The 24708-nt window shown below is 52.6% G+C and overlaps 10 protein-coding genes; 5 read left to right on the top strand and 5 right to left on the bottom strand.

The window, feature by feature from the left end:
- Window positions 1-1011: 1011 nt before the first annotated feature.
- On the top strand, window positions 1012-1443 carry RCC_09205 (uncharacterized protein; the record flags this gene model as incomplete). The annotated part of the gene is made up of 1 exon (XM_023774447.1): window positions 1012-1443. One exon carries the CDS (start codon window positions 1012-1014, stop codon window positions 1441-1443), a length of 432 nt encoding a protein of 143 aa, XP_023630215.1.
- A 1262-nt stretch (window positions 1444-2705) lies between these two features.
- Window positions 2706-3377, top strand: RCC_09204 (related to Autophagy protein 16; the record flags this gene model as incomplete). XM_023774446.1 has 2 exons in its annotated part: window positions 2706-2790; window positions 2845-3377. The coding sequence occupies 2 exons, from the start codon at window positions 2706-2708 to the stop codon at window positions 3375-3377; spliced, it is 618 nt and encodes a 205-aa protein (XP_023630214.1).
- Window positions 3378-3846: 469 nt separating this feature from the next.
- Window positions 3847-5796, bottom strand: RCC_09203 (related to MYND-type zinc finger protein samB; the record flags this gene model as incomplete). The annotated part of the gene is made up of 1 exon (XM_023774445.1): window positions 3847-5796. One exon carries the CDS (start codon window positions 5794-5796, stop codon window positions 3847-3849), a length of 1950 nt encoding a protein of 649 aa, XP_023630213.1.
- Window positions 5797-7934: 2138 nt separating this feature from the next.
- Window positions 7935-9548, bottom strand: RCC_09202 (related to Drug resistance protein YOR378W; the record flags this gene model as incomplete). XM_023774444.1 has 2 exons in its annotated part: window positions 7935-9150; window positions 9223-9548. The coding sequence occupies 2 exons, from the start codon at window positions 9546-9548 to the stop codon at window positions 7935-7937; spliced, it is 1542 nt and encodes a 513-aa protein (XP_023630212.1).
- Window positions 9549-10449: 901 nt separating this feature from the next.
- Window positions 10450-13958, top strand: RCC_09201 (uncharacterized protein; the record flags this gene model as incomplete). XM_023774443.1 has 2 exons in its annotated part: window positions 10450-10734; window positions 10788-13958. 2 exons carry the CDS (start codon window positions 10450-10452, stop codon window positions 13956-13958), a joined length of 3456 nt encoding a protein of 1151 aa, XP_023630211.1.
- A 264-nt stretch (window positions 13959-14222) lies between these two features.
- RCC_09200 (uncharacterized protein) lies at window positions 14223-14576 on the bottom strand (the record flags this gene model as incomplete). Its single annotated transcript, XM_023774442.1, has 1 exon — window positions 14223-14576. One exon carries the CDS (start codon window positions 14574-14576, stop codon window positions 14223-14225), a length of 354 nt encoding a protein of 117 aa, XP_023630210.1.
- An 845-nt stretch (window positions 14577-15421) lies between these two features.
- RCC_09199 (uncharacterized protein) lies at window positions 15422-16198 on the bottom strand (the record flags this gene model as incomplete). XM_023774441.1 has 2 exons in its annotated part: window positions 15422-15612; window positions 15667-16198. The coding sequence occupies 2 exons, from the start codon at window positions 16196-16198 to the stop codon at window positions 15422-15424; spliced, it is 723 nt and encodes a 240-aa protein (XP_023630209.1).
- A 264-nt stretch (window positions 16199-16462) lies between these two features.
- Window positions 16463-19972, top strand: RCC_09198 (probable DNA polymerase gamma; the record flags this gene model as incomplete). The annotated part of the gene is made up of 1 exon (XM_023774440.1): window positions 16463-19972. The coding sequence occupies one exon, from the start codon at window positions 16463-16465 to the stop codon at window positions 19970-19972; it is 3510 nt and encodes a 1169-aa protein (XP_023630208.1).
- A 698-nt stretch (window positions 19973-20670) lies between these two features.
- Window positions 20671-21750, bottom strand: RCC_09197 (probable FBA1-fructose-bisphosphate aldolase; the record flags this gene model as incomplete). The annotated part of the gene is made up of 1 exon (XM_023774439.1): window positions 20671-21750. One exon carries the CDS (start codon window positions 21748-21750, stop codon window positions 20671-20673), a length of 1080 nt encoding a protein of 359 aa, XP_023630207.1.
- Window positions 21751-22843: 1093 nt separating this feature from the next.
- RCC_09196 (related to mRNA splicing factor) lies at window positions 22844-24333 on the top strand (the record flags this gene model as incomplete). XM_023774438.1 has 2 exons in its annotated part: window positions 22844-23810; window positions 23864-24333. 2 exons carry the CDS (start codon window positions 22844-22846, stop codon window positions 24331-24333), a joined length of 1437 nt encoding a protein of 478 aa, XP_023630206.1.
- Window positions 24334-24708: the final 375 nt, after the last annotated feature.

The following is a 24708-nucleotide window of genomic DNA, read 5'->3' as shown; positions in this document are numbered from 1 at the left end:
AAAGTTTGCCACACCTTCCTAGCCCAATTATGATCGAGGTAGATGTTGTACCTTCGAAGGACGTCCACATCAAGCCTGAACAAGCCTTTAAAGTTCACGCCGCGGTCTCGTTTAAGACCCTCCAAGCCCGCGCCACTGCCGTGATTCCGAGCGTGATAGGTGAATGACTTGACAGATGAGTGCTTCCGAGGTTTTCCAAGAATGGCTTTACTTCCGTCGCGAACGGTTACGGTGCCGCGACGATKCCCGATTGATGTTATCAACGGACGTCATCGTGATCGATCGAGCTTTGCTTCCATAAAAATGAGGAGTACAGCAAAGTGGAGCCCGGGACGGCAACAGGCTTGTCCACATCCCGACATCCTTCCGACATCATCCCTCGAAACCTTGCCGACTGGATATGCGTGTGAAAAAGAAGTCGCCATATGTGCGAGAGTGAACACTTCCCTCCACGCGCGACAGGTCTTGCTCGCCCAGATTATGGTAGACTGGGGAATCCAAGCTGGGCTGGACGAACAACAATAGGTGTTGATCAAGGCCCTTCTGAATCGAGACATCTTTCCCTCCTCCATCGGTAGGGAACATTCACATTCGTCGATCGAAGATCGAGTTGGCCAACAATCGCCGTAGCTGTGCCTCAAACTTGAGGACTCCGAAGATTTGATGCATGATTCCTGATCCTTCGCGCCTTGGTCTCCCAGTCGATGACATGAATGAGTGGCTAAGCAGTGCTCGCTTGCTATGGTTGCAGGAAATCATACGTTGCTGCTTTGCCGTAGTCAAACGGCGTATCCATGTTTCGATCGCATGGCGTTGAGCAAGCGCGTACTTTTCATGACCAGCTCTTCCCCCTTAGTCTCGAATCTCCCGCAATCCAGAATACATAAAGGTTGGAGCATCTCTTCCAGGTGCAGCACACAAGTCGAATCAGACGCCTCTCATCAAGACTACCTACATTCAATCGAGATTTCATCCCCTCATTCCATTACCCACCCAAACGCCGCTCCAAACATGGTCAGCTCAAAGAATATCATTTCGCTCCTGATAGCCTGCATTGCCCAGACATCAACAGCCGGTGGCCCTTCCGATCAATGCATCTTCACTGGAGGTCTCGTCGGGCTTCCAAATTCCAGATGCGCAGGTAGCGATGGCAAGGAACACTCCGACATCCTTTCCTGTCCCTCGCAGCCAGGTGCCGTTGACATCATCTGCCCACGCGTGCTTTCCAATGGATTATCGCCTCCGGAGGAATGCAAGGGTCTCATCGGATCGGGATCGTACTGCGACTCCTGGAACTCGGATCGGGGTGGCGGGAAGGAAGATGTGCAGTGGTGGTGCTACTGTATCAATGGGAACTTCTGCTGTGGTCAGAATGCTGAGGTCGCTGGAGGTCAGGATGTCGTTGATTACTTCAACGATGTCGGATGCAATTGTGATGGTTGATTGTACTATGCCGAGAGCAGATGGGAGGGTTGACGGAATCTGAGGACTGATAGGGGCCGGGGAAATTGCCCAATGCATCTGTTGGACCAAGATCTTGCAGACTCTGTCGCTGGATCTCTGATACAGGGAGTGATAACAGGATCGTGTATTCGTCGCCTAAGTAGATATTGAATTGTCGTCAGTGTTGTGTCTGAAATTGAATCTGTAGATTAGCAATTTGAGTGACAGTCGCTTCCATGACCAGGATGCTCTTTTCACTAGACTAGAAGTTGGGTAAGTCGATGTTGGAGCCTCGATTGCGTTCAGCAGAGAGGATACGGTCAAAGGACATCCTCAACATGTGGCATCGCTAGCCATGTGGCACATAGTCTGATTCTAGCTCCATTGAGGGCAGTCGATCTAGCTCCATCCAGGGCACTCCCCATATGATCTTCGCGATCCTGCCCCAGCTGGAGTTGATAGCGCGTACTAGGGTTTTGACGAAGCTCGGGATAATGTGGCAGTAAATTTCTCGACTGGTCGTAGGCTCCTCGCGGGTGGACTAGCACATGCATTCAATCGACATGTGGTCGGGCCTTCCATCGGTTGTCAATCCTCCAAGATGATGTGCTCAAGAGGCAATCTCAAGGTACCAGTGATGCTTGCGAGGAAACTGATGGCCGGTCTCGCGTGCACATGCGTCGTGTTACAAGAGCAGACGGCAAGATCTCCCATCTGTTAATTGGCGCTGGTGATGAGGTTCGAAAGGGCGTGTTACGTCCGACTCAAGAATCTTAAGCTTTCACCATCATGAACGCCATGCCTCGCTTGGAGTCAGCGGCGTGGAACATGGATTGATGCCACATGGTTCAAGCTTGTGCCGCTGCCGCGATACCGAGGACGAGGTGGATAATTGCGGTGCGCTTGGTCCAGCAAAAGGAAATCGGGTGTCCACCTCCCACATCCCGGTACATGAAAGCAGGGTCTGGTCCTCTCCCTCGCCGTCACATGCGATCAGATCGAACTGATGATGGGTGAATGCTTTGTTGACAAACAGGCCTTCACATCCATCGTCTTCCAAACATCGGTCGACGTTGTTGTCGATGATGAGGTGAGATGGTTGTGAAGATTGCAGTGATTTGACCCCACCACGATGTGAATGACTTCACACGCGATCTCACCATCTCCACTGTCAACACCACGTCTTCCCCAGCTTTGATGCYACAGACCGCCATGTCATCAGGCGATTTGTATCGGCCACCTTCTCGCGCACAAACACAATCATGACCGACTGGTTCGATCAATACTCCGCCGCTCTCGATCTCCGCGATGTCCGCGAGCAAGCTCACAAACCATACATAGATGCCTGTAAGCTACACCAACACCCTCAATCATCACCAGCACATCTGACAAAAGACACAGACGCTCGCCTCGCAGACCGAATGGCAGCCGCAGCCACCCAGCCTTTACCATCCGCAAATCCTACCACCTCCTCTCCAGCTCCACCCTCCCGCTCCACAACCCCAAGATCAAAACCCAAAGACGACTCTCCTGCACTCGAACAGAACCCCCAAGACCTCATCTCAGCTCTCCGCCACGACCTCTCAACAACCCAAAAAGCCCGCGCCCTTCTCGAAACCCGCGTTTCTGACCTCACCCATTCCCTTTCCCAACTCCAACTCCAATCCCGCCAATCGACATCCGAAATCACCCTCTTGACAAAACAAAAACTAGAAACCGAACGAAAACTCCGCGATGTCCAGGAAGAGATTCGCGGGAAAGGAGACTTGGTCGAGAGAGCTCAGGATGAAATGGTAGCGCTGAGCCTACAATTAAACATGGCGGAGCAGAGGTCCGAGAAATTGGTACGGGAGAATAAAGAATTGGTAGAGAGATGGATGAAGAGGATGGGAGAGGAAGTCGAACGGGTTAATCGGGATTCGAAGTGGGAGTGACAAACACACCCTCTCTCTCTCTCTCWCTCTCTCTACAAGCAAACGACGACATGAAGCAATGGATAATGATAATTTGTTCATGATATGATGATGATGCCCCTTTCAGATACATAGAGAACCCCGGTTTCCTTCGCAATGCTAAGAACGACGCCGACATTAAGGCACTCTTCCATGCCTACAACTTGAAGTTGTTAAAAAGGGTATTTCATGCCGCCTGGCCTGATGGAAACAACACCCAGAACCACAATGATGATGATGATGATGATTTGTGGTATCCTTTCCCTTCCTTTGAACAACGCCCTTCCATTCGTAATCAAAGCCATGCCCGTGATCAATCGCTAGCTTTCGCGGTAGTAGTCATGACTAGATCTTTGTTTCATTTCCCTTCATTCACCAAATGATACACACTGAACGCCCTGCTATGCTTCCTGGCAATATCGGCAAAGCGCCTTTAGGATTAAGACACGGTTCAATGATGGTGGTGGTGATTATGGGAGCGATGCCTGTGGCGGTGCTCACTTGTACCGGCCGCGTCTTGGTTGCCATCATCGGCGGCAACACACCAAAATCGATGACTGCCCCACGCACCTTTTTGGCATTCTTTGCTGCAGTACTTGGTTCGTCGACAGCGTCGACACTTAGCGAACTGGCGTGTGTACGCTTCCCACTTGCCGCACTGCCAGTATGCACATTGTCTGATGCCACCGCGGCTGTCATCCTTTCGACAAAGGTTGCGCATAACAACACCTGCCCAGTACTGCATGTCGCCTTGTTGAGGTGATGTGGGTGGGTTATTCCGCGAAGCCGAGGGTTTGGCGGTGAACTTTTCAATAAGAGGAAAGATGTTGTAGGGTTGTTCGTCGGGCTTTCGGACGAATTCATTATCCCACTCCTCTGCCAACTGCTCTTTGGTGGGACCAGTGTGGGTGGCCGGGTTGTAATCCGGATCGAGCATGTGAAGATCGTGTCCAATCTTGAGCCGGGGCACGAGATGTGATCGCTGGAAGTAGGACCTGAGATTGCAGTATTTGGAAACGTATGCCAGGAGTTGAAGTGACATGAGCACATCCTCATCGCGAGGCATCGCGGCCAAAGCTGGCGGTGGCCTGTCCAGGGGTAGGCCTCGGGAAGGGAACCATGCAGGTGTTTGCAAGCTTGGAGGCGTCGCGTTGACTGCGTTGACAGGAGGAGCTATTTGTGTTTGTGGCAAGGTCATCTGTCCTTGCGTGGGCGTCGCGAGACTGCCATCTACAGCAGACCTGTGTGTGATGTTGAAGGTCTCGGTGTCGTCGCCCGACGCATCGGGAACGGTGAGTGCTCCTTGCGCATCCAGCAGACCATCGTTGTTTGTAATATCTTGCATTGAGATGTCGGTTTGGATGCCGACCATGGGCTCTCCGTCATTCCCATTTGAATCATCCGAGACATTCTCCTCCATCTGTCCATCATCGTCGGAGCCGGAAATTGATAGCTGGTGACGGATTGATGGGCGACGTCGTGGCCTGCTACCACTCGCAGTGACGACTCGCGGGCTTTCCGCTCGTAGAATGGGAGCGCCTGGTGTTGTTGGYGATTGAGGGCGCGAACTGAGCTCGGCGTGTACCGCGGGTACCATGGATGGCAGTCTATCCACATCCCGTACCGGTCTGACGAACCCAGTGTTGGAGTGACTTTGCAAGGTCATCGCAGAAACAGGTGTGTCAATTTGTCGACTGCTCGGAATGCTGGGTGACGAGAATTGAGGCCGAGCGGGAGTTGATCTTTGGTGGGGAACCTGGCGGGGAAATACTGTTCGCTCAGGGGGAGAGCTGAGGGAGAGGTTCGCGGTGTACGCTGTGGGTGTTGTGTCGCTCGCGGGTTCGTCGTTTTCGTCGGGCGCTCTCGGTTCTGGGATGGCTATCGGAGGTGGTATGTGTCGTCTGCTCCTGCCAGAGCGTCCTTCTGTATTTTCAGCCCGACCAGAGGAGCGCGAGAAGCTGCGGGAGCCACTGAAGGGGCACTTCCGTCGACTTTCTGACTCAAGCCTCTCCTTGCTCTTCTCAATGACTTGGAAGTAGTTGTCAAGGATGGTAGCAATGACCGGGACCATGTCAGCCTCAACCACGCGTGTCCGCACAGCTTCTGAGCCTCTGACGCCAATGTTGACTATGCATTGAAAGGCCAGATTCCACTTCCACATCTCCATCATATCCTTACTGCGGCCCTCCTTGAGAATGCATACCAGACGTTCAATGCCGCCATCGACGGTCAAGATGTCCCGGATGCGGCCTRAGGAGGTGGTGAGGTAGGCGAGATTGTTGAGAGAATTGATCAGTGGGAGGGTAGAAGTACAGTCCAGCGCTCGACGGTCGTATAAGGCAGTCGTAATGCCCACCGACGCCTTGTTTGCGTTTGGGATGCTGAAGTTGACCTCGCGCATGTTTGCGTGTTGATCCAGCCTGCGCGCAACGGACTCGAGATTGCTTGCTCAGCAGCGACAAACTCGACTTGACAATGTTTCCGGGACGGGCAGATGCAGATGGGAAGTATCGTCCCGATCAGATCAAACCAGACCAGATTAGACCAGGTCAGACGACTGTGATGACTGTCTGTTCAATTCGGCGCAAATACTGCCGTAATTGCCCTCCCGCAGACGGAAACAGAACGCTGCAAATAACCGACACAATGCTCTAGTCCATGAACCAGTACGACTCGACAACCAGTCGGGTGACTGCGCTGCAGATTCGTTCGGTGGGTGTCGAGGGAGGAGGGTAGGGTAGGGTGAGGTGAGATGGAGCGGGGCGGTCGGGGCTCTCCTGTTCCTGTTCCTGCCTTGCTCTCTCGCTTTCTCTCTGCGCTCAGCGTCCTCTGCGCCTCGGACCAGCGGTGACGTCGGACTGGCTGGCTGGCGGGTGATGGAAGGGAGGGCGGGATGGTGAGGTGAGGCGACGGTGACGGTGATGGCGATAGAGGTGAGTAAGAGCAGCGCTCGTGGATTCGAAGAGACGGGTTCTGTTTCGGCGGGCCCAAGGAGATGCGTTCGTTACCCGCCGCCACTGGTAATCGCTCTTGGCCCGCTTTGGCTGGGACGGCGGATGAGATCCGAGAGACGCACGCCACGTCACAAGCAGCACCACCGACTATGTAACCTTTGGCACCCAAATAGATTGTACAAGAGGTCTGCGCTGGGAGGTATATGCTTTGGTACCTGTTGCAATGTAGTGTGTTGTGCTGTCGATGTGCTTTCTATGTGAGGCACGTGAGATTGCGAATCATCGACTTGTTTCCTTTGCCCGCTGCTGCTGATCCTTCCATGAAAGGGGCTTGCGATGCTGAAATGAGATTACCTACTCCTAGAACTACCCCAACCCCCACATCTTCCCGTCATCTCAGGTCTGCTTTGTTGATTAGGTGTTGATGACGGCAGTCTTGACTCTTCCAAAGACAACGTCTTTGATGTTGCACTGTAAACTGCCTTTCTCGAATGCATTTGCGCACCTCGAACCCAAGCGCCACTTTATTGCCGGCTCGAGCGGCTCAATTCAGCCGGACTTTCTTTGTTGCATTGCGGTGCTCCACAGCTCCGCAGGACCCAACAGCAGTTGACCAACCAACAAACGACGACCAATTTTGTAAGAGAACGATTTTCGGTTCCCAAAGTCTTGTACCTTGCCGTCGCCGATGCCCTCGCGTGGCCATCAAGGTACCACCGCCATTCCACAGTTCTGTTCGCATCTTCCAAACGCAGCATCGGACATGATCCGCTGCACACGAGCGTAATTGGAGTTTGGGCGAGCCAGCCGCCGCCGCCAAGGTTTCATGCATGTCACTGTGTACTGCGTAGAATTCTCACAGCGCTCCAGAGGCCTGGACTTGGACTTGGACTTTCGTACAAGAGCTGTGCTGGCAGTCCTGCTGCCTTGCACAACGCATCCTCCCCGACGATCTTGCACGTCAAAATCCCCGGCCTAGCAGCCGTTGCGACCCAACTCATAACACCGCCCGGCAATTAGAAAATTTGGCACAGAAATCGGCATCGAGATTGTGGCTCATGTGGCGACCTGCTGTTGTTGTGCTGATGGCCGCTGATTGCAAATGGATGGTGGCCATGAATGTGACAATCCCTGCAGTCGTGGCGCAGAAGCTTGTGAAATGTCAGCGTGCGAGGACCGCGCAAACAGGATGATGACAGCTTCACCTTCCTGGTCTATCCTTGCGCTTGTAACCGTGTGAAGACTGCGACAGCCAGGTTCGCCCTGGAAATTCACATATCAGAGGGCCGCGAGTGGCGGCTGACTGCTACAAATCACGAAACGTGACAAGATGTGGTGGTTCAAACCACGAAACTCCTTCTGTACACGTTGCACGGCGCCGAGCAGAGTTACCACGAACATGACAAGAAGAGTCCTCTTGCGCATCCGCAAGACCGAACAAAGTACAACGCTGAGCTTCGTGCTCCCCGGACGTCACGATTGGGCGGGATCACATGCTGATGCTCCGTTTAGGTTTCAATAATATTGACATTTCATGGTCGGTGGGTGTTGCACCCGACGCTCCTCAAGCCCTCTCATGCATGCATCAGTACTTCCAAACAAAGTACAAAGCAATTACTGCGGCCAGCCCATCAAGACCAATGCCAAAATACCATGCTCCACGGTATCCAGCAAGCACGTCCGTGCCGCTGGAGTTGACCTGACGTAATATTGTCCCAGCGATACCCAATCCGAGGGATATGCTGTAATTGACGGTGGTGTTGACTAGAGACGATGCCACTCCTTGATCTTCGGGTGGCGTGGAATTACTTAGTAGAATTGTCGAGCTCGGGAACGACATGTCTAGACCCCAGGGCATAAGGATGATTGAGACGAACGTTTGAGCCCAGTAGGTTTGATCGACCGGCACTGTTGCAAGCAGAATCTGTCCAGCCAGGAAGAAGAGGGTCGATAACAGCAACACATAGGGCACCTTGACGTGCGAGAGCATGAATCCAGTTCCAAGTGCTGCCACCAATCCGGAGATCGCAACAGGCGCGTTCTGTGCGCAAGCCGCTAGCGCAGAGTACCCCCTTAAGCTCTCAATCAGTCTCCAAAGGTAAAACACCCATACTCCAAATGACGCCCACCCGCACGCGACCACGGCGAGGGCCAGAGCTGCCTCGGCTTTCATCTTTCGCAGCGGTACGAGAGGATGCGCGGCAATATTGAGTTCGACATAGGCAAACGCGCCTAGGAGCAGAATCCCTACTATCAGGAGCGCATACGTATACGGCTCTTGCCATCCCACCACGGCGGCTTGGTTCCATGCGAAGTTGAAGAGTACTAGTCCGCTCACACCGGTCGCACAGCCAAGAGCATCAAAGTCGCTTAGTCGAGCAGCCCGCTCCCGATGGCCGGCGGGCACCGCTATCAAGTTGAATCCGATCATGCCTATGCATGCGAATGCAAGTGCATAGTATGCCCAGGGCCACCAGGCCAGCTGCGCCAGTATAGATGAGAATACTGCACCAGCCACCCACCCGACGGGCGCTGAAGCGCCGAAGAGAGCGAATATCATGTTCTTGCGAGGGCTAGCTCCATAAGCCATTCCAACGAGTGCCAGTGCATTTGGTACTACGATTGCGGGTCCGATTCCTTGCATGCCGCGGGAGAAGCTGAACAGGATGTCGCCGCTGTACACGGAGACTCCGGCGATTGTCGACCAGACTGCGTACCATGCGTATCCCATCAAGCAGAGGTTTCGATGACCGTACATGTCTCCCAATCTTCCAGCGGGCAGGACGAATGTTCCAAGCGTTCTGAGTTGCGGATAGTCAGTCAGACWCCGCGGGATGTTTTCCTGTATTCCAATGCAAGAAGATGCGACTCACAATGAGAATGCCGCCGGATACCAGCTCAAGAGACCTTCATCCGTCACACCAAAACTCTGCCCTATGATTGCCAGTGGTGCTACCGATTGTGCAAGGCCTGCGAGCGATAGGAACTGGGCCATGCATATTGTGAAGACGAAAAGAAATTCTCGCGCTGGCGAAAACGGTACGGCAGGCGCATCTTGTGTTTGTTCTTCCTCTTTCTCGTTGGATGAAGGCTCGCTTCGGTGGCTGTCGGGATCGGAGGAAGACTCATTGCGCACAGGCTTGCCGTCTTCATTCGAACTGGATATTGATTCGACCTCGCCGGGTTCTGTGGTCCCCATGTCGGTGTCCTTCCTTCAGATAATGGACGTCGGCCAGTTGTTCGCGACAGTCGGATCTCAAGAAAGACGAATTGCGGAGAACAGACGCCATTTCGTCAATGCACCACACCATCTACGCTGATCCCTTTTGCCTTTTCGACTTGCAAACAAAACTGCTGCAACGGATCGAAAGAACCCGGGGTAAGCATATCAGCGCCAAAGTCTATCGCGACAATAGAGTGGTGTCTGGACCGTTATTCGTAACTAAGCTTTACGAGTGGCCCAAAGGAGGAAGCTTGACTTGCAGATCATTCGACACCGCAACGATGCAAAAAGCACAACAGATCGCAGACAAGTCTCGTGTCCTTACTCTGACCCAGTATGTTCAAGACGTCATCCGATCATTTGCAGTGAGAGTGAAGGAATCGTCAAAGGTCACAAGCACGAGGCCTCGGCGTGCTCGGTACATATTCTTCCTCGATCGGCTTGTCTTGTCGATCACTTATTTGCGTGCGGAATGATGATTTCGAAAGGCTGAAGCGAAGCGTTGATCGACGAAAGCTTCTGTATGCAAAATGCATCTCATGCTTGCAACGTTGTATGTGCAGTAGAATGCCTCACCGCGGCGAGACAGCCGGTCTACCTGCTCTGGCTCATCCGCTCTGTCTGTCCTGATCTCGACTTTCATTGGTACAAAGTGTGTCCGATAGCAGATGCACAGCCAGGGGATGTCGCTAGAGGCCCTCCGATGCGCTCAAGGATCAGGATACTGCAGCCTGCATCATCATACACCCCGTGTCGTCCAGCGTCGATCAAAAGGTTAATCTAATTGTTCGCTACGTTCTAGACGCCCGCTGGTGATGAGTTTTGATCTTAATAGATGATAACTTCCCGCAGACCCTGGAGGAAGACGCCTGTGAAAATGTCGCATGGTGCCTCCACCATACCGGAGGTCGTCGACAGGCTTGCCATCGATACGCCGGAGAAGACATGGCTTCAATTCATAGCCTCGCAGAAAGATTTGGAGGAAGGGGTCTTGACCAGCGTTACCTATGGAACTTTGGCAAATGCGATCAACAGAGTCGCATGGTTCCTTTCCAGAAACGTACCTCGRGCAGGAAGCCTGGAGACCACGATATGCTACATTGCACCATCTGATATCAGGTACTTTATTGTTGCATGCGCAGCCACGAAAGCTCGCGTGAAGGTATGTTTTCTACTCCTCCGCTTCGTGTTTAGTACTGACTGACCATCAAACAGCTACTGTTATCCTCGCCGCGAAACAACTTCGAGGCTCACGCAGCTCTGTTCGAACAAACGGAATGCCGCACACTTCTGGGACCTGCAGGCCTCTGCAAAGAGCTCAGCGATGCATACGGCATGGAGCACATCGACATGCTGACTATGGAGATGGTCCTGGACCGAGAGCCCGTGGAAGCTTACCCATGGCATCGAACACTACAGGAGGTCGCATCTGAGCCTTTTGTCATCTTACACACAAGCGGTTCCACAGGACAGCCGAAGATGGTCAAAGTTACACACGCCCTCGTAGCAACAATCGATGCTCAGCAGGACCTCCCTAAAGTCAAAGGTCGATGCGTGACTTCACAAATGTGGAAAGATTGCAAGCTATATGCTGCGATGCCTCTCTTCCACTCGGCAGGGTTCAACATTCTAGCGTTCTCCATCTTTCAAGGAACACAACCCGTCCTAGGACCCAGCGATCAGCCGCCTTCCGTCCGCACAGTTGAGCAGATCTTAGACATGGGCGTCGCAGCGGCGGGTCTGATCCCACCATCTCTCCTCGCTGAGATTGCAGAGGAGCCAACTGTTCTGCAAAAGCTCTCGAACTGGAGCAGTGTTTCGTATGGAGGAGGACCTTWGGCTGAAGAGGCGATGAAGTCCATTTTCAAGCATACCAAGATCTTGAAACTTCTTGGATCGACGGAGACGTTCAACTTGCCGGAGCTATTACCAGAGTCAGAGGATGAACTGGCGTACCATTACTTCCACCCCTCATTGCGCATTGAATTTCGACCCGAAGGTTTACTGCATGAATTGGTTTTCGTGCGCGAAGAGGGATCAAAACATCAAGGCGCATTCTTGACCTTTCCCGATTTGAAAGAGTATCGCATGAAAGACTTGTATGAGAGACATCCCACCAAAGACGGAATGTGGAAGTACAAAGGTCGGCTGGACGATATCATTGTCCTTTCCAACGGCGAGAAATTCAACCCTCGCGCAGCGGAAGCGGTCCTTTCGGCGCATCCGGCTGTACAGAGCGCACTGATTGTTGGATGCAGACGGGACCAACCTCTCCTCCTTGTCGAGCCACGCTCTGGTATTGATGCCTCGGCAGAGCTAGACATGTCGGAGCCTCTTCGCCGTGCGCACGAGATTCTGCCAGATCATGCAAAGATACATACCTCACATATTCATATCGTGGAGGCGGGATCATTCCTACGATCAGGAAAGGGCGAAGTTCGACGCGGCCCAACAATCGACAAGCTTCAAGGCGAGATCGAAGCAGCGTACAAGGTTGCCGAGGATCGTGTGACTGCGAATATTCGACTAGACTTCTCGTCAGAAGATGCAATCGCCTCCTCGTTGCTATCTGTGATTACTTCAGAGATTCTACCAGGTCGAGATGTTGCTCCTACCGACGACCTCTTCTCTCACGGCTTGGACTCGCTTGCTGTGATGCACTTGACAAGGCTCATCAAATCCAGCCTACGAGATCAAGGCGTAGATGTCGCTTGCCGCATAACTCCCAAGCTGATCTACAACCAACGAACCGCGGCCAACATCGCCTCAAGTATGATGCCTGGAAGCGAGCAGTCGACGAACGATGCCGGAAGTCAGCACTGTCGAATGCAGCAATGCTTAGACTCCCACCTGAACCAGCTTCCTCAAACTCCCTCAATCGAAACTCCCAAACTGATGACCCCCGAACGAGTCTACTTGCTCACAGGATCGACCGGCTCCCTCAGTTCGTATCTGCTTGATTCTTTACTGAGACAGCAATCCACGACAAAAGTCATCTGTCTAAATCGTCGAGGTGGYAATGCTGCAAAACAAAAGAAGATACAACACAGTCGCGGCTTGACAGAGGACTTCTCCCGTGTAGTTTTCCTCGAAGGCCAACTGGCAAAAGTACGATTCGGTCTCGATGAGGAGCAATACTCTATTCTACAAGAAACTACACACATCGTGCACAACGCATGGCAGGTCAACTTCAACCTACCACTAGCAGCGTTCGATGATCAGCTACAGGGCTGTCGTCGACTGATCGAACTGGCGGATTCTGCCAGGCATACTGTAGCGTTGACATTCCTATCAAGCATAGGCGCCGCCAACCACTGGCTCCAAACCGGTAACGAAGGCCCAGTGCCCGAGGCCATCATTCATGACTTCGATGCTGCGGAAAGTGGCTACGGGCAATCGAAACTCCTCGCAGAACACCTCTTCGCAACTGCCAACGAACGCCTAGGACTTCCCGTGACGATCTGTCGAATGGGTCAAATTGCAGGACCAGTAAAGTCATCCAAAGGAATGTGGAATACACACGAGTGGTTCCCCAGTTTGATGCTCAGTTCAAAGGAAATGCGGATGCTGCCCGAGACACTGGGCTCGATGGACCGAGTAGACTGGATTCCTGTGGACACGCTCGCGGATATCTTGGCGCTGGACATTGTTGTAGGCAGTGATGAGGTGCATATCCCTCCTACACAGTCCGAGCGTGTGATGGGTGAAGCTCGCATCTCTACAGATTCCGCTATTCCTAGAAGCGGAACAACGACTCCAGTGTCCGTTGATTCGACCTCCAGCACACCGGCATCCTCCTTGTGCAGCAGTATGGAGGTTCTAGGCCTCAAGACTAGACATCCTCTCGCTGTGCGCCACTTTGTCAATCCATTCACCGCGCATTGGCAGGGGAATTTGGCTTGCCAGGCTCAACGCATTCTCGGACACGACGTCATGTCGGTGCCGTTCAGCGAGTGGGTAGAGGCGCTCTCTGCTCATGCCGATCAGGATGATGCTGCTACGCGCCAGGTCTTACCAGCCGCGAAGCTGCTCGACTTCTTTCAGGACGTTGCCGGAGMGGACAGCAAACGGCCTTTGTTTTCTCTCGAGCAAAGCGCAATGGCGAGTAAGAGCCTCATGACACTCGAAGCTGTTTCTGCTGATTGGCTCGAGCAATGGTGGGATCAGTGGTCTGGTCTTGATGACGATGTGAAATCATTATCGGTACAAGACTACAAGATTCTGGCGTCGAAGAGGTCATCATGCGGCTTGAAAGAGGAGACACGTCTAGGAAGATTTCTCGAATTCGCATACAACACCACCAATACCTACTGGACGCCTACCTTGTGGCTCCGGAACCTCCTTTCTAGGACCTCTGAGCGAATACCGACCTCATCCATTTCTTGAAGGGACCCTCGCGCAATCTTTTGTTTTGGTATTCCTGTTGTGATTTTGCGTTGACAAAATGCTCCTTGCCGGTGACTTTATGAAGAAACCGCTGCTATGGGTTCTTGATGGGATCGACATCGTCCGCTGGTTTCAAGTGGGATTTCTTGTACGAAACGGAGTAAGGCTCACCAAGGCCATTGGTTTTAGACGGATCAGATGGTTGTTTGGACACTCGCGCGATCTCATTGATCCGCAAGTCCCGGAGACTATGGCTTGGAGAACCTAATTCGGGACGTCAGTCGTACTCAGAAGCAGCGCGTAGCGAAGAAACTGGCCCTCTCTTCTGTCCTGGCTGATAGCTTCGACTGCCGATTGGGCGTAGATGGGATCGTCGGCAGACTGTGCCTGGTGGAGAGCGCTCTCGTGGCCATCGTGGTCTTCTCCTTGGTTGACGGGTTCAGAGGTCAAGGGAATACGCACATAAGGCGGAACGTCCATGTTCTCCAACCACTCTTGGACAATTGGATCGTCGGGAAACTGTCCCTGGTGGAGAGCGCTCTCGTGGTTATCGTAGTCTTCTCTCCGGTCGTCGGGTCCAGAGATTAAGGGAATATGCGAATCAGGCGGAACGTCCATGTTCTCCGACGAATCATGGCTAAATGGAGGGTTGTAGTCTTCTCTTTGGTTGGCGGGTTCAGAGRTYAAGGGAATATGCGAATCAGGCGGAACGTCCATGTCCTCCGACGAATCATGGACAAATGCAGGGTCGTAGTCTTCTCTTTGGTTGGCGGGTTCAGAGGTCAAGGGAATATGCGAATCAGGCGGAACGTCCATGTTCTCCGACCAATCATGGACAAATGAAGGGTCGGGGACATGGGGTTGTGATGGGTCTACTTCAAGGCGTCAGAGGTACACTTGGGAGCAGCGCAGAGCGGAGAAACTGGCCCATTCTCGTGGGAGCGAGTCGACGGATGCGAATTTAGTGAATGGTGAGATTGCGATCTAGACACGATTAATTGCGAACACTCAAAAGGACTTGCACTTCACTCAGCTCACGATTTCAGTAATGTGCAAAGCGAGAAGTGGTGGTCTGCTGTAGTAGTGGGGTGGTATCGAGACACGCGGTGTTGCTATACTGCTGCTGGTGGTAATGCTGGTGGCTGACGAGTGAATATTGCTGAGTTGGAGTATGTGTATGACTGAATGCAGATGAAGATGGGATGGCGTGTGAAMAACTTGGAAGTCGTGAAGTACCAACCTCTCGAAGCATTGAAGGCACGACCATCATTCCGCGGGAAAGGGCTGGCTTGAGTCCAAGGTGGAAGGAAAGGCTCATGATCTGTTTGCACATCCTCGTCTGTCCGCAACAGAGTGTGGTTTTACTCCACTACTTTATATGTCATATCCATGCTTCGAATTGTACCGGAAAACTCCCCAACTCCGCGCTATAACAACCAAGCAAAAGTGGTACACACTTACAATCAGGCCTTGTGCTTCTGCACCTTTTTCTGCTTCAGAAAGGTTTCCTTCTTCATGAATGACATGGGAATGATGTCGAGCTTTTTCTTTCGCGAAATGAACTTGCGACAGACCGGACACGTGCCTTTGCGCTCATCCGCCCTCTCGCCAACCAGGAGCGATTGATGCAGGCACTCGTGGCAGTAAAAGYGACCTGTGCGGATGTCAGTCACTCAGAACATGCACCTCAGTATCTGCTGCAACCTACCACAAGCAGTAGCGGTGGCGTTGGTGTACGTCTCCATGCAGATGATGCACTGCAACTTGCCAATCTTCTGTGGACCGGCATCGACTTCTGCCTGCTGCGCGCGAATGGTGGCCTGCTGTTGTGCTTGCCGAAGTTCCTCCTCCACCGATGGGTTCTCTTCCACCAGATCCACCTCCTCAATGTGTCTCCGGGTGGTTCTTGGGCGCTTTGGTGCGGGTCCCTCATCTGCGGAGCGCTTGCGTCTTCGTGACGACGATTGAGTAGCGGGGGTGTCGGTGAGGTCGACGACGCTCTGGCGACGGGAGGTATTTCTCGTACTGGGAGGCATGTTGGTAGGATCCTCGTCGTCTTCCGCTTCCGAATCCTCAAGTGTAAAGAATTCGTCGTCTTCTCCCGCGTCGGAGTCGGATGTTGATAATGAAGGCTCTCGCGGCTGATAGGATGGTGGTGGTGGGTCGCGAGGTGGTGGCGGAAGATATCGCGTGTTCGGCTCTGGGTTGAGCAGATGACGAAGTGAAGATGACCCCGACATTTCTGCGGCCTCTCCTCTCCCTCGGGCGTGTGTCGTTCATTCACTTGACATTCCGTCCAGCGGCATGGTTGGAAGCACGAAAGCGGAGATGCGCCTGCCGGGCCCTACCCTACATTACCCTGATGACGATCAGTCCCGATCAGCCGGGATCGTGAAGCTTCTTTCCATGAGGCGACCAAACGTTCGCTGACACCACTTTCACTCCATCAATACCATCATCCGGACTGGACTATTCACACTTTCGACCGCCGGGACATCGCGGTCATGCGATCACGATGTCAGTACCATCTCGTCAACGCCCTTGAGCGCACACAGCAAACGTCGTTGCTACGTCTGCGACCACAACCCCTGAAGTGGTCGTGTGCGAAAAGAGCATACGCCACTGTCGATGGCATTGAGGATGGTGGTGAGGCAAACAATTCACCGACGCTGGCAATACCGTCCGAAAGTCGACACAACGAAATCGGAGTTCAACAAGTCAGCGCACACATCTATCCGCAGCTCTTTCCGCCACGCGCCAATGGTGCTGCCAAACCGGACGCCGAACTCATCGCTTTATCCAAGGATCATCTCGCACGGCATGAGCTACTTGGAAAGACTAGTGACAATGCGCAACCAGTGGGATTCGACTTGCCGCCTTTGCAGGGAACCTCGCTGGATGAGCATTTCTATCGTTTGGGTATGGACAGTGCAGAGCCGTACATGAGCATGTCGAAGAAGTATGCGCGTGCTTCTCTACACCCCAAGCCGCGTCAATGGGTACAAAGAAGCGGGTGGACCAAATACTACGAAGATGGCACCTCAGAAGCCATCGCCTTCCCGGATGCCGATGTCCTGACCTTTGATACTGAAGTCATGTGGCACGAAACCAGCTTTCCTGCAATGGCTTGTGCAGTCTCTGCAACACATTGGTACGCTTGGCTTTCACCGTGGCTTCTGGGAGAAAGCCAAAACGACAGACATCTGATCCCGCTTGGAGATCCGCAAAAGCCTCGCATCATCGTGGGGCACAACATTGGCTATGACAGAGCGCGTATTTTGGAAGAGTATAGTCTGGATCAATCGAAGAGTTTCTTCATGGATACGATGAGTCTGCACATTGCGGCGAATGGCATGTGCAGTAGACAGAGGCCAACGTGGATGAAGCATCGCAAGCAGCGAGACACGCAGGACAGGATTGCTGCTGCTGAAGAAGGATCCGACTTGGCCGCACTGCTTAATACTGAAAATGGATACGATCAAGAGGAGGAGCTGTGGGTTGGACGATCGTCCGTGAATAGTCTACGAGATGTTGCAAAGTTCCACTGCAACATCACAATCGACAAGGCTAGGCGAGAGTGGTTTGGTGAGTTGGATCGCGAGGGTATTGTCGAACGCTTGGACGAGTTGTTGGATTACTGTGCAGCCGATGTCGATATCACTCACAAGGTTTACAAGAAGGTGTTTCCGCTATTTGTCGAGACATGTCCGCACCCGGTATCATTTGCTGCTCTGAGACATCTGTCGACGGAAATTCTACCCATCGACAAAGGTTGGCAGGCGTATATCAAGAACGCCGAGGCGACGTACCAGAGACTTTCCTCGGGTGTGGTTGAAAGGTTGGTCGATCTGGCGGAAAAGGCCCTGGCGCTTCGCAACAGGCCAGAAATCTATCAAAACGACCCGTGGCTGTGTCAATTGGACTGGGGCGGTCAAGCCATTCGCATGGTTAAGGGAAAGAAAAAGGACGACCCACTTAGACCTGCGGCGAGGCAGAAGAAGCCGGGGATGCCAAATTGGTACAAGGATCTCTTCGCAAAGGCGGATGCAGAGATCGCTTTGACGGTGCGTACTCGTATCGCGCCTGTACTCTTACGCATGGCCTGGGATGGCAATCCTCTGGTCTGGTCCGATGAATTTGGCTGGTCATTCAAAGTGGAGCACTCCAAAGCGCAAAAGTATAGAGATCAGTCGATGAAGCAGTGTGATATGCTAGAGGAGAAGAATTTCGCACTGCGAGACGATCTAGAGCACACCTACTTTAAGCTCCCTCACAAAGATGGACCAGAGGTGCGGTGCACCTCACCTCTCGCCAAAGGCTACTTGCAGTTCTTTGAAAGCGGCGTGCTTTCTTCTGAATATGCATATGCGAGGGAAGCGCTGGATATGAATGCTTCGTGCTCTTACTGGATCAGTGCTCGCGATCGTATCAAGTCGCAAATGGCCGTGTATGAGAGCGAACGCCCGGGTGCTGCGGCTGATGAATCGAAGTTGGGCTTCATTCTCCCACAAGTCATCCCGATGGGCACAATCACTCGACGTGCTGTGGAAAACACTTGGCTCACCGCAGCCAATGCCAAGAAGAACAGAGTAGGTTCCGAATTGAAGAGCATGATTACGGCACCGCCAGGCTATAGTTTTGTCGGCGCGGATGTCGACAGTCAAGAGTTGTGGATAGCGTCTCTTGTTGGAGATGCCAGCTTCAAACTCCACGGCGGAAATGCAATTGGGTTCATGACTCTAGAAGGAACAAAAGCGGCCGGAACTGATCTCCACTCACGCACCGCAAAGATTCTGGGCATCTCTCGTAATGATGCCAAGGTTTTCAACTACGGCAGAATCTACGGGGCTGGTCTTACATTCGCTCAGTCGCTGCTGCGTCAATTCAACCCCACCATGAAAGAAGAAGACGCCAAACGTATTGCCAAAACGCTCTACCAGGAGACCAAAGGTGCCACGTCTCGCGGGAAGGCTCTTCGCGATCGTTCATTCCTACGTGGTGGAACGGAGAGCTTGGTGTTCAATAGGCTGCAAGACTTTGCTGAACAAGAAAGACCTCGTACTCCCGTGCTCGGCGCTGCCATTACCGAAGCTCTGATGCGTCGTTTCCTCAGCAAAGGTGGATTCATGACCAGCCGAATCAATTGGGCAATTCAGTCTTCCGGAGTTGACTACCTTCATCTCTTGATAGTCAGCATGGATTACCTTTGCAGACGCTACAATATCGATGCTCGCTTGGCCCTGACCGTCCACGATGAGATTCGCTATCTTTCAAAAGATGAAGACAAATACCGCTGTGCCATGGCCTTGCAAGTTGCAAATGTCTGGACACGAGCCATGTTCAGCCAGCAAATGGGTATTGATGACTTGCCACAGTCGTGTGCATACTTTAGCGCCGTCGATATCGATCACGTTTTGCGAAAAGAGGTGGACATGGATTGCGTTACCCCTTCACATCCAGAAGCGATTCCTCCAGGCGAGTCTCTGGACATTATGCAACTGCTCGCCAAGGGAAAGCAAGCTTATCTGGACCCAAGCGTGAAGCCTTCCATTGTACCGCAGCCGGAGCAATACGAGTACACCTATCGGCAACCTATCATGGAAAGTCTCCAGACACCAAACGCAATGACATATCTCCGCGCTCAAATCGCCGATACACCTGCGGAGCTGACCAAGATTCTCAAGAAGCTGAAACCGAAGAAGCCGGCTAGAGAGCACGACCAAGCCGACGACATGTCAGCGCTCGGGTACTCCTTTGACGGAGCCTTTGAGAAACCCGCCAAAAAGCCGACTCGGATTCGCAAGACCAATGTCAAGTACAAGAATGAGTACATTCGATCCACGGAACCCCTTCATTTGAGTGCGCAAAAGTCTCCTCCTGCACGATATGAGGCGTGGAGTGCGAGTGATTGGAGCGAATTGTCGCGGGCTTGGGATAAAGAGACGGAGAGTGGGAGACGAGCGCATGCTGCGCCTCATGCTGCTGTTAGGTCTGTGGGGCCCATGGTGTTTTGAGGGTGATGTGTTGTATGTATATTATGAAGGAAGGAGAGGGGGAGATGAGGTGCATTCGCTGGAGTATGTACTGAAGAAGTCGGACGTTACCTCTTGGTGATTGGGAATGAGATTTATGTATATCTATGTGTACAACAATGTCCTTCTTCGAAATGGATGATCTTTTCGCAATGGATTTGAAAAGGACAATCGTGTCAGTGTGAAGTCAAGTGTCATTCGCAAAGCAGAGCATGTCGTTAATACACTCGAATGTACCCGATTGAAAATCTAGCTTCTCTGCCGCACAAAAAGTAGATTTGGTCCAAGACATACCTCCACTTATACTCAGTGATATACCAGACCAATCAAGCCATTTCATATCATATCAACCCCCAAATAGCAGATTATCAACAAGTCGCATTGAACGCACGCATCTTAACGGGGAAGATACACTACCCAAACCCTAACCCTAATTTTGATGTTTTTCAAATAATGAGCTACACACCAGTGATCGACATGCCTAAATCGGATATCCACGCCGGTCAGTAGATGTAGTTGTAAACTCGATTGGAAGGCTGGAAATGGCTCTCATTTCAGGAGTGATGACGACTTGGAGAAAGTGTGCTGGGAAAAGTCTCCTCATGATGTGACCTTCTTCTTGCATTCATCAGGCTACGTGACACATCCAAACTACTATTCCCTTCCTCATGGAGAGACATTTACAACTGGTTGGCAGTGTTGAAGTCCTTGAGGGCAACGGCGACACGCTTGCTCATCGTCTTCTCACCCTCACGCACCCACACTCTTGGGTCGTAGTACTTCTTGTTTGGCTTGTCCTCACCATCTGGGTTGCCAACCTGCGAGCTGAGGTAGTCCTTCTTGTTGATCATGTAGTCACGGATACCCTCAGTGTAAGCGTACTGGAGGTCAGTGTCGAGGTTGACCTTGACGACACCGTAGGAGATGGCCTCCTGGAAGTCCTCGACGCTGGAGCCGGAGCCACCGTGGAAGACGAGGAAGACTGGCTTGTCGTCCTTGGTCTTCTCCTGCTCCTTGACGTAGTTCTGGTGCTTCTGGAGGAGCTCTGGGCGGAGCTTGACGTTACCGGGCTTGTAGACTCCGTGAACGTTGCCGAAACCGGCGGCAATGGAGAAGTATGGGGAGATTGGGGAGAGAGTCTTGTAGATGTTGTGAATGTCCTCGGGCTGGGTGTAGAGGGAGTTGTTGTCGACATCGCTGTTGTCCACACCATCCTCCTCACCACCGGTGATACYAATTTCCATCTCGAGGAACTGCTTCATTGGTGMGGCACGCTTGAGGTAGGCAGCGGTGGTGTTGAGGTTCTCCTCGACAGTCTCCTCGGACAAATCGATCATGTGGCTGGAGAAGAGGGGAGTGCCGTTCTTCTTGAAGAATTCCTCATCGGCGTCGAGCATGCCGTCCAACCATGGCAGGAGCTTCTTTGCGCAGTGGTCGGTGTGGAGGACGACGGGGATGCCGTACTGAGGAGCAACGGCGCGAATGTAGTGTGCAGCGGCAACGGCACCGTTGATTGAGGCCTTTTGGTCCTTGTTGTCCACGGCCTTTCCGCTGAAGTAAGCAGCACCTCCCTGGCTCATCTGCAGGATGATGGGGGACTTGGCATCACGAGCGGCCTCGAGAGAAGCAACGACGGTGCTGGAGGATGTGACGTTGATGGCAGGAATGGCAAACTTCTTCTCCTGCGCGTACTTGAACAGGTTCTTGACGTCGTCGCCGTAGATGACGCCGGACTTGGTGCTGAGGACTGAGGCGGCCATCTTTGCGGTATGTGGTGGGTATGTGTGAGGTGAATTGAGTTGGAGAGGGGACCTTGATGGGCAGGATTGGATGTATGGAATACAAGAGACAATCGCCAGAGATGTTCTGTTGTTAAAAAGGTCTTCACAGCCAACGGGACCGTGACGCAAACACAAGTGGGGTGTGCCTGCCCCTCATTGGCAAGCCATTCCTCCCATTGCTCAACCACGTTTCTGGCCGAAGCCTCCGAAGTTCCAACGAAGGCCTGCCCTGCACAAGTTACAACAATGCGCTGAGGCCCTAACAACATTCTGGGAGATGGTTCCGAAGCGGTTAGAATGATATCAAAATGTCACCTCAACAGCGCAATTGTTCCATCGAATACCTCCCGGTCTTCATTCATGGTCATATCCTTCGACCCGATCCCTCCCGGGTCTGTTGCCCAGACGAACAAAGTTCGCGATTGCTTCCGTGCAGTACACCATTCCCGAGGTAGTCTTTCTTCGTGGARGATGAAGGCGGAAAAAGCACTGTTGACTGCGATTTCGGTCATTAATGACGATGCCTAGCGGGTTCGAGATGGTCGTGCCAGGCCGTAGTAGATCCGCACGCAGCAGAAGGGCCGTTTACTACCTCCACCGTGATGAGATGTGATGATGAGAGATTGAGGTTGATCTTGCTGTAGTGAGCATTGTATCAATTGATGCGAGTTGGACCACATGTGTCCAACGATGATGAACGATCCCAGCGTCTTGCAAGTCTTGCAAGATTCGACTCATCAGCTTGGGAAGAAATATCGCCTGTCGCATGACTGGTGACTGTCGACAAGTTGGAGAGGGACGGGAGAGCTCCATTGTGCATTGTGAACGTCGAACAGATGTTGTCGGGACAAACACGAGACAAGAGCAGCCGAATACACTTTGCTCCGTATCAAGGAGGGCATTGTTGGGTGAAGCTGTTTCTGTCCATCAATCATGTTTAATCAAATTTAATCAAAAATCAGTTCCAGCTCGCGACGCATCGTGATTGGCGCTACATGTCGACGCGGTTTGTCTCTCGAAATCTTTACTTTCAAGTTCATCCCCATCCTCTCCATCCATCACAACGTCCATCATGCTGTGCGCAATCTCAGGTGAAGCACCGCAAGAGCCGGTGGCTTCGCGCAAATCTGGAAATGTGTTTGAGCGCCGATTGATCCAGGCATACATCTCCGAGCATGGTTCAGATCCTGTCAATGGAGAAGAGCTCTCCGTGGACGATCTGGTCGAGCTCAAGCAGGCTCGCGTCGTGAAGCCTCGTCCTCCAACCCTCACATCCATCCCAGCATTGCTGTCGACCTTTCAAAATGAGTGGGACGCGCTTATCCTGGAGTCATACCAACTCAAGCAGCAGCTTGCAGAAACGAGACAAGAGTTGAGCACGGCATTGTACTACAACGATTCCGCGCAAAGAGTTATTGCGCGTCTACAGCAGGAGCGGGACCAGGCAYGCGACGCTCTGTCGAGGGTATCAGTCACTGGAGCTGCGAATGGAGCGAATGGCGATGCGATGCAGGTCGACGGACAAGCGCTGTCGGAGCAGGCGGTTGCAAAAATCACCGAGACACATGAGCGTCTCTCCAGCACTCGGAGAAAGAGACCCGTGCCAGCGGAATGGGCTACTTCGGATGAAATTCTCGGATACGATGTGAAGACCACCGTAGATACACACTTCACCGGCGCAAAGACCTTGGCCGCCGATCAGACTGGTAATTTCTTCCTTTGCGGCGACTCGGATGGCACCATGGGTGTGTTTGATGCGAAACAAGGTGCATTCACTACGAGGGTCAACTTTGGRGCTGGTGCGATTCTGGGCGGGGCTTGGGCGAATGACAAGCAGGTGGTCTCGACGTCGAGTGGAGTGGTGGTGGTATCACAGGAGGGAGCCGTTCAGGGGAATTTTGAGAAACATGCCGGAGCTGCGACGGCTRTCGCTACTCATCCGAGTGGCGAGATTGTGGTATCTGTTGGTTACGACAAGAGCTATATCCTCTACGACGTTAGCACTATGGAGGTACTCACGCAGGTGTACTGCGATGTCGGTAAGTAAGGATCCATTCCGGACCACATCCAAAGCTAACAAACTCACCCCCAGAACTCACCACCACCGCCTTCCACCCGGATGGACACATTTTGGCTGTCGGAGGCGCAGATGGCTCCGTGRGAATGTACGATGTCAAGACATCTCAGCTCGCGCACACATTTCCTGCACCCTCTGCTACCACCCCCATCATCGCCCTCACATTCTCCGAAAATGGAACTTGGTTGGCTTCAGCGAACCAGGGACAGAATGTCCTCACGATCTGGGATCTCAGGAAAATGGCTGCATTGAAGACGATTGATATTGGTACTACGGTCACCGGGATTTCTTGGGATTACACGGGCCAGTTTTTGGTTGCCGGCGGTCCAGGAGGAATTGCTGTGAACCAGTACTCGAAGAGCAGCAAGTCATGGAGCGAGCCCCTACGAAAGGCGCTCAATGTTGCCGATGTCCAGTGGGGATCAAAGGCGAGGAGTCTGGTTGTGCTTACTGGTGAAGGCTCGGTTCAAGTTCTTAGCGCATGAGCTTTACAGTAGCAACACAAGGTCTGCACAGATTGGCGTTTGGTCTGGGAGGAGAGGATTGTGACACGGGGCATTGTCTTGTGATGAATCTGGAGTACCTGAGATGTACATGTAGCTCGGCTTTAAGGGTACACGCTCCGAAGTCAWCATCATTACCTTACCTTAGTTGAGATGGCGCGGTCGGCCCTGCCCCAATAAAAGTCACTTGAGTTCATCATTCATCAGCGGCATGCATGCTTTTTGTACAAACAACATTGCACGTTGGCATACGTGTTGCTGGTAAGAATTAAAAATCATTACGTTTCTTTGAGCTGGTACCGGGATCTCGAACAGAGCAAGCGCCACTCGCGCCAGCACCCTCGCCCTCAACCCACG

The sequence above is a fragment of the Ramularia collo-cygni genome (assembly GCF_900074925.1).
Source record: "Ramularia collo-cygni strain URUG2 genome assembly, contig: RCC_scaffold17, whole genome shotgun sequence".
NCBI classification, from domain to species: domain Eukaryota; kingdom Fungi; phylum Ascomycota; class Dothideomycetes; order Mycosphaerellales; family Mycosphaerellaceae; genus Ramularia; species Ramularia collo-cygni.
This window is presented reverse-complemented; position numbering and strand designations above follow the sequence as displayed.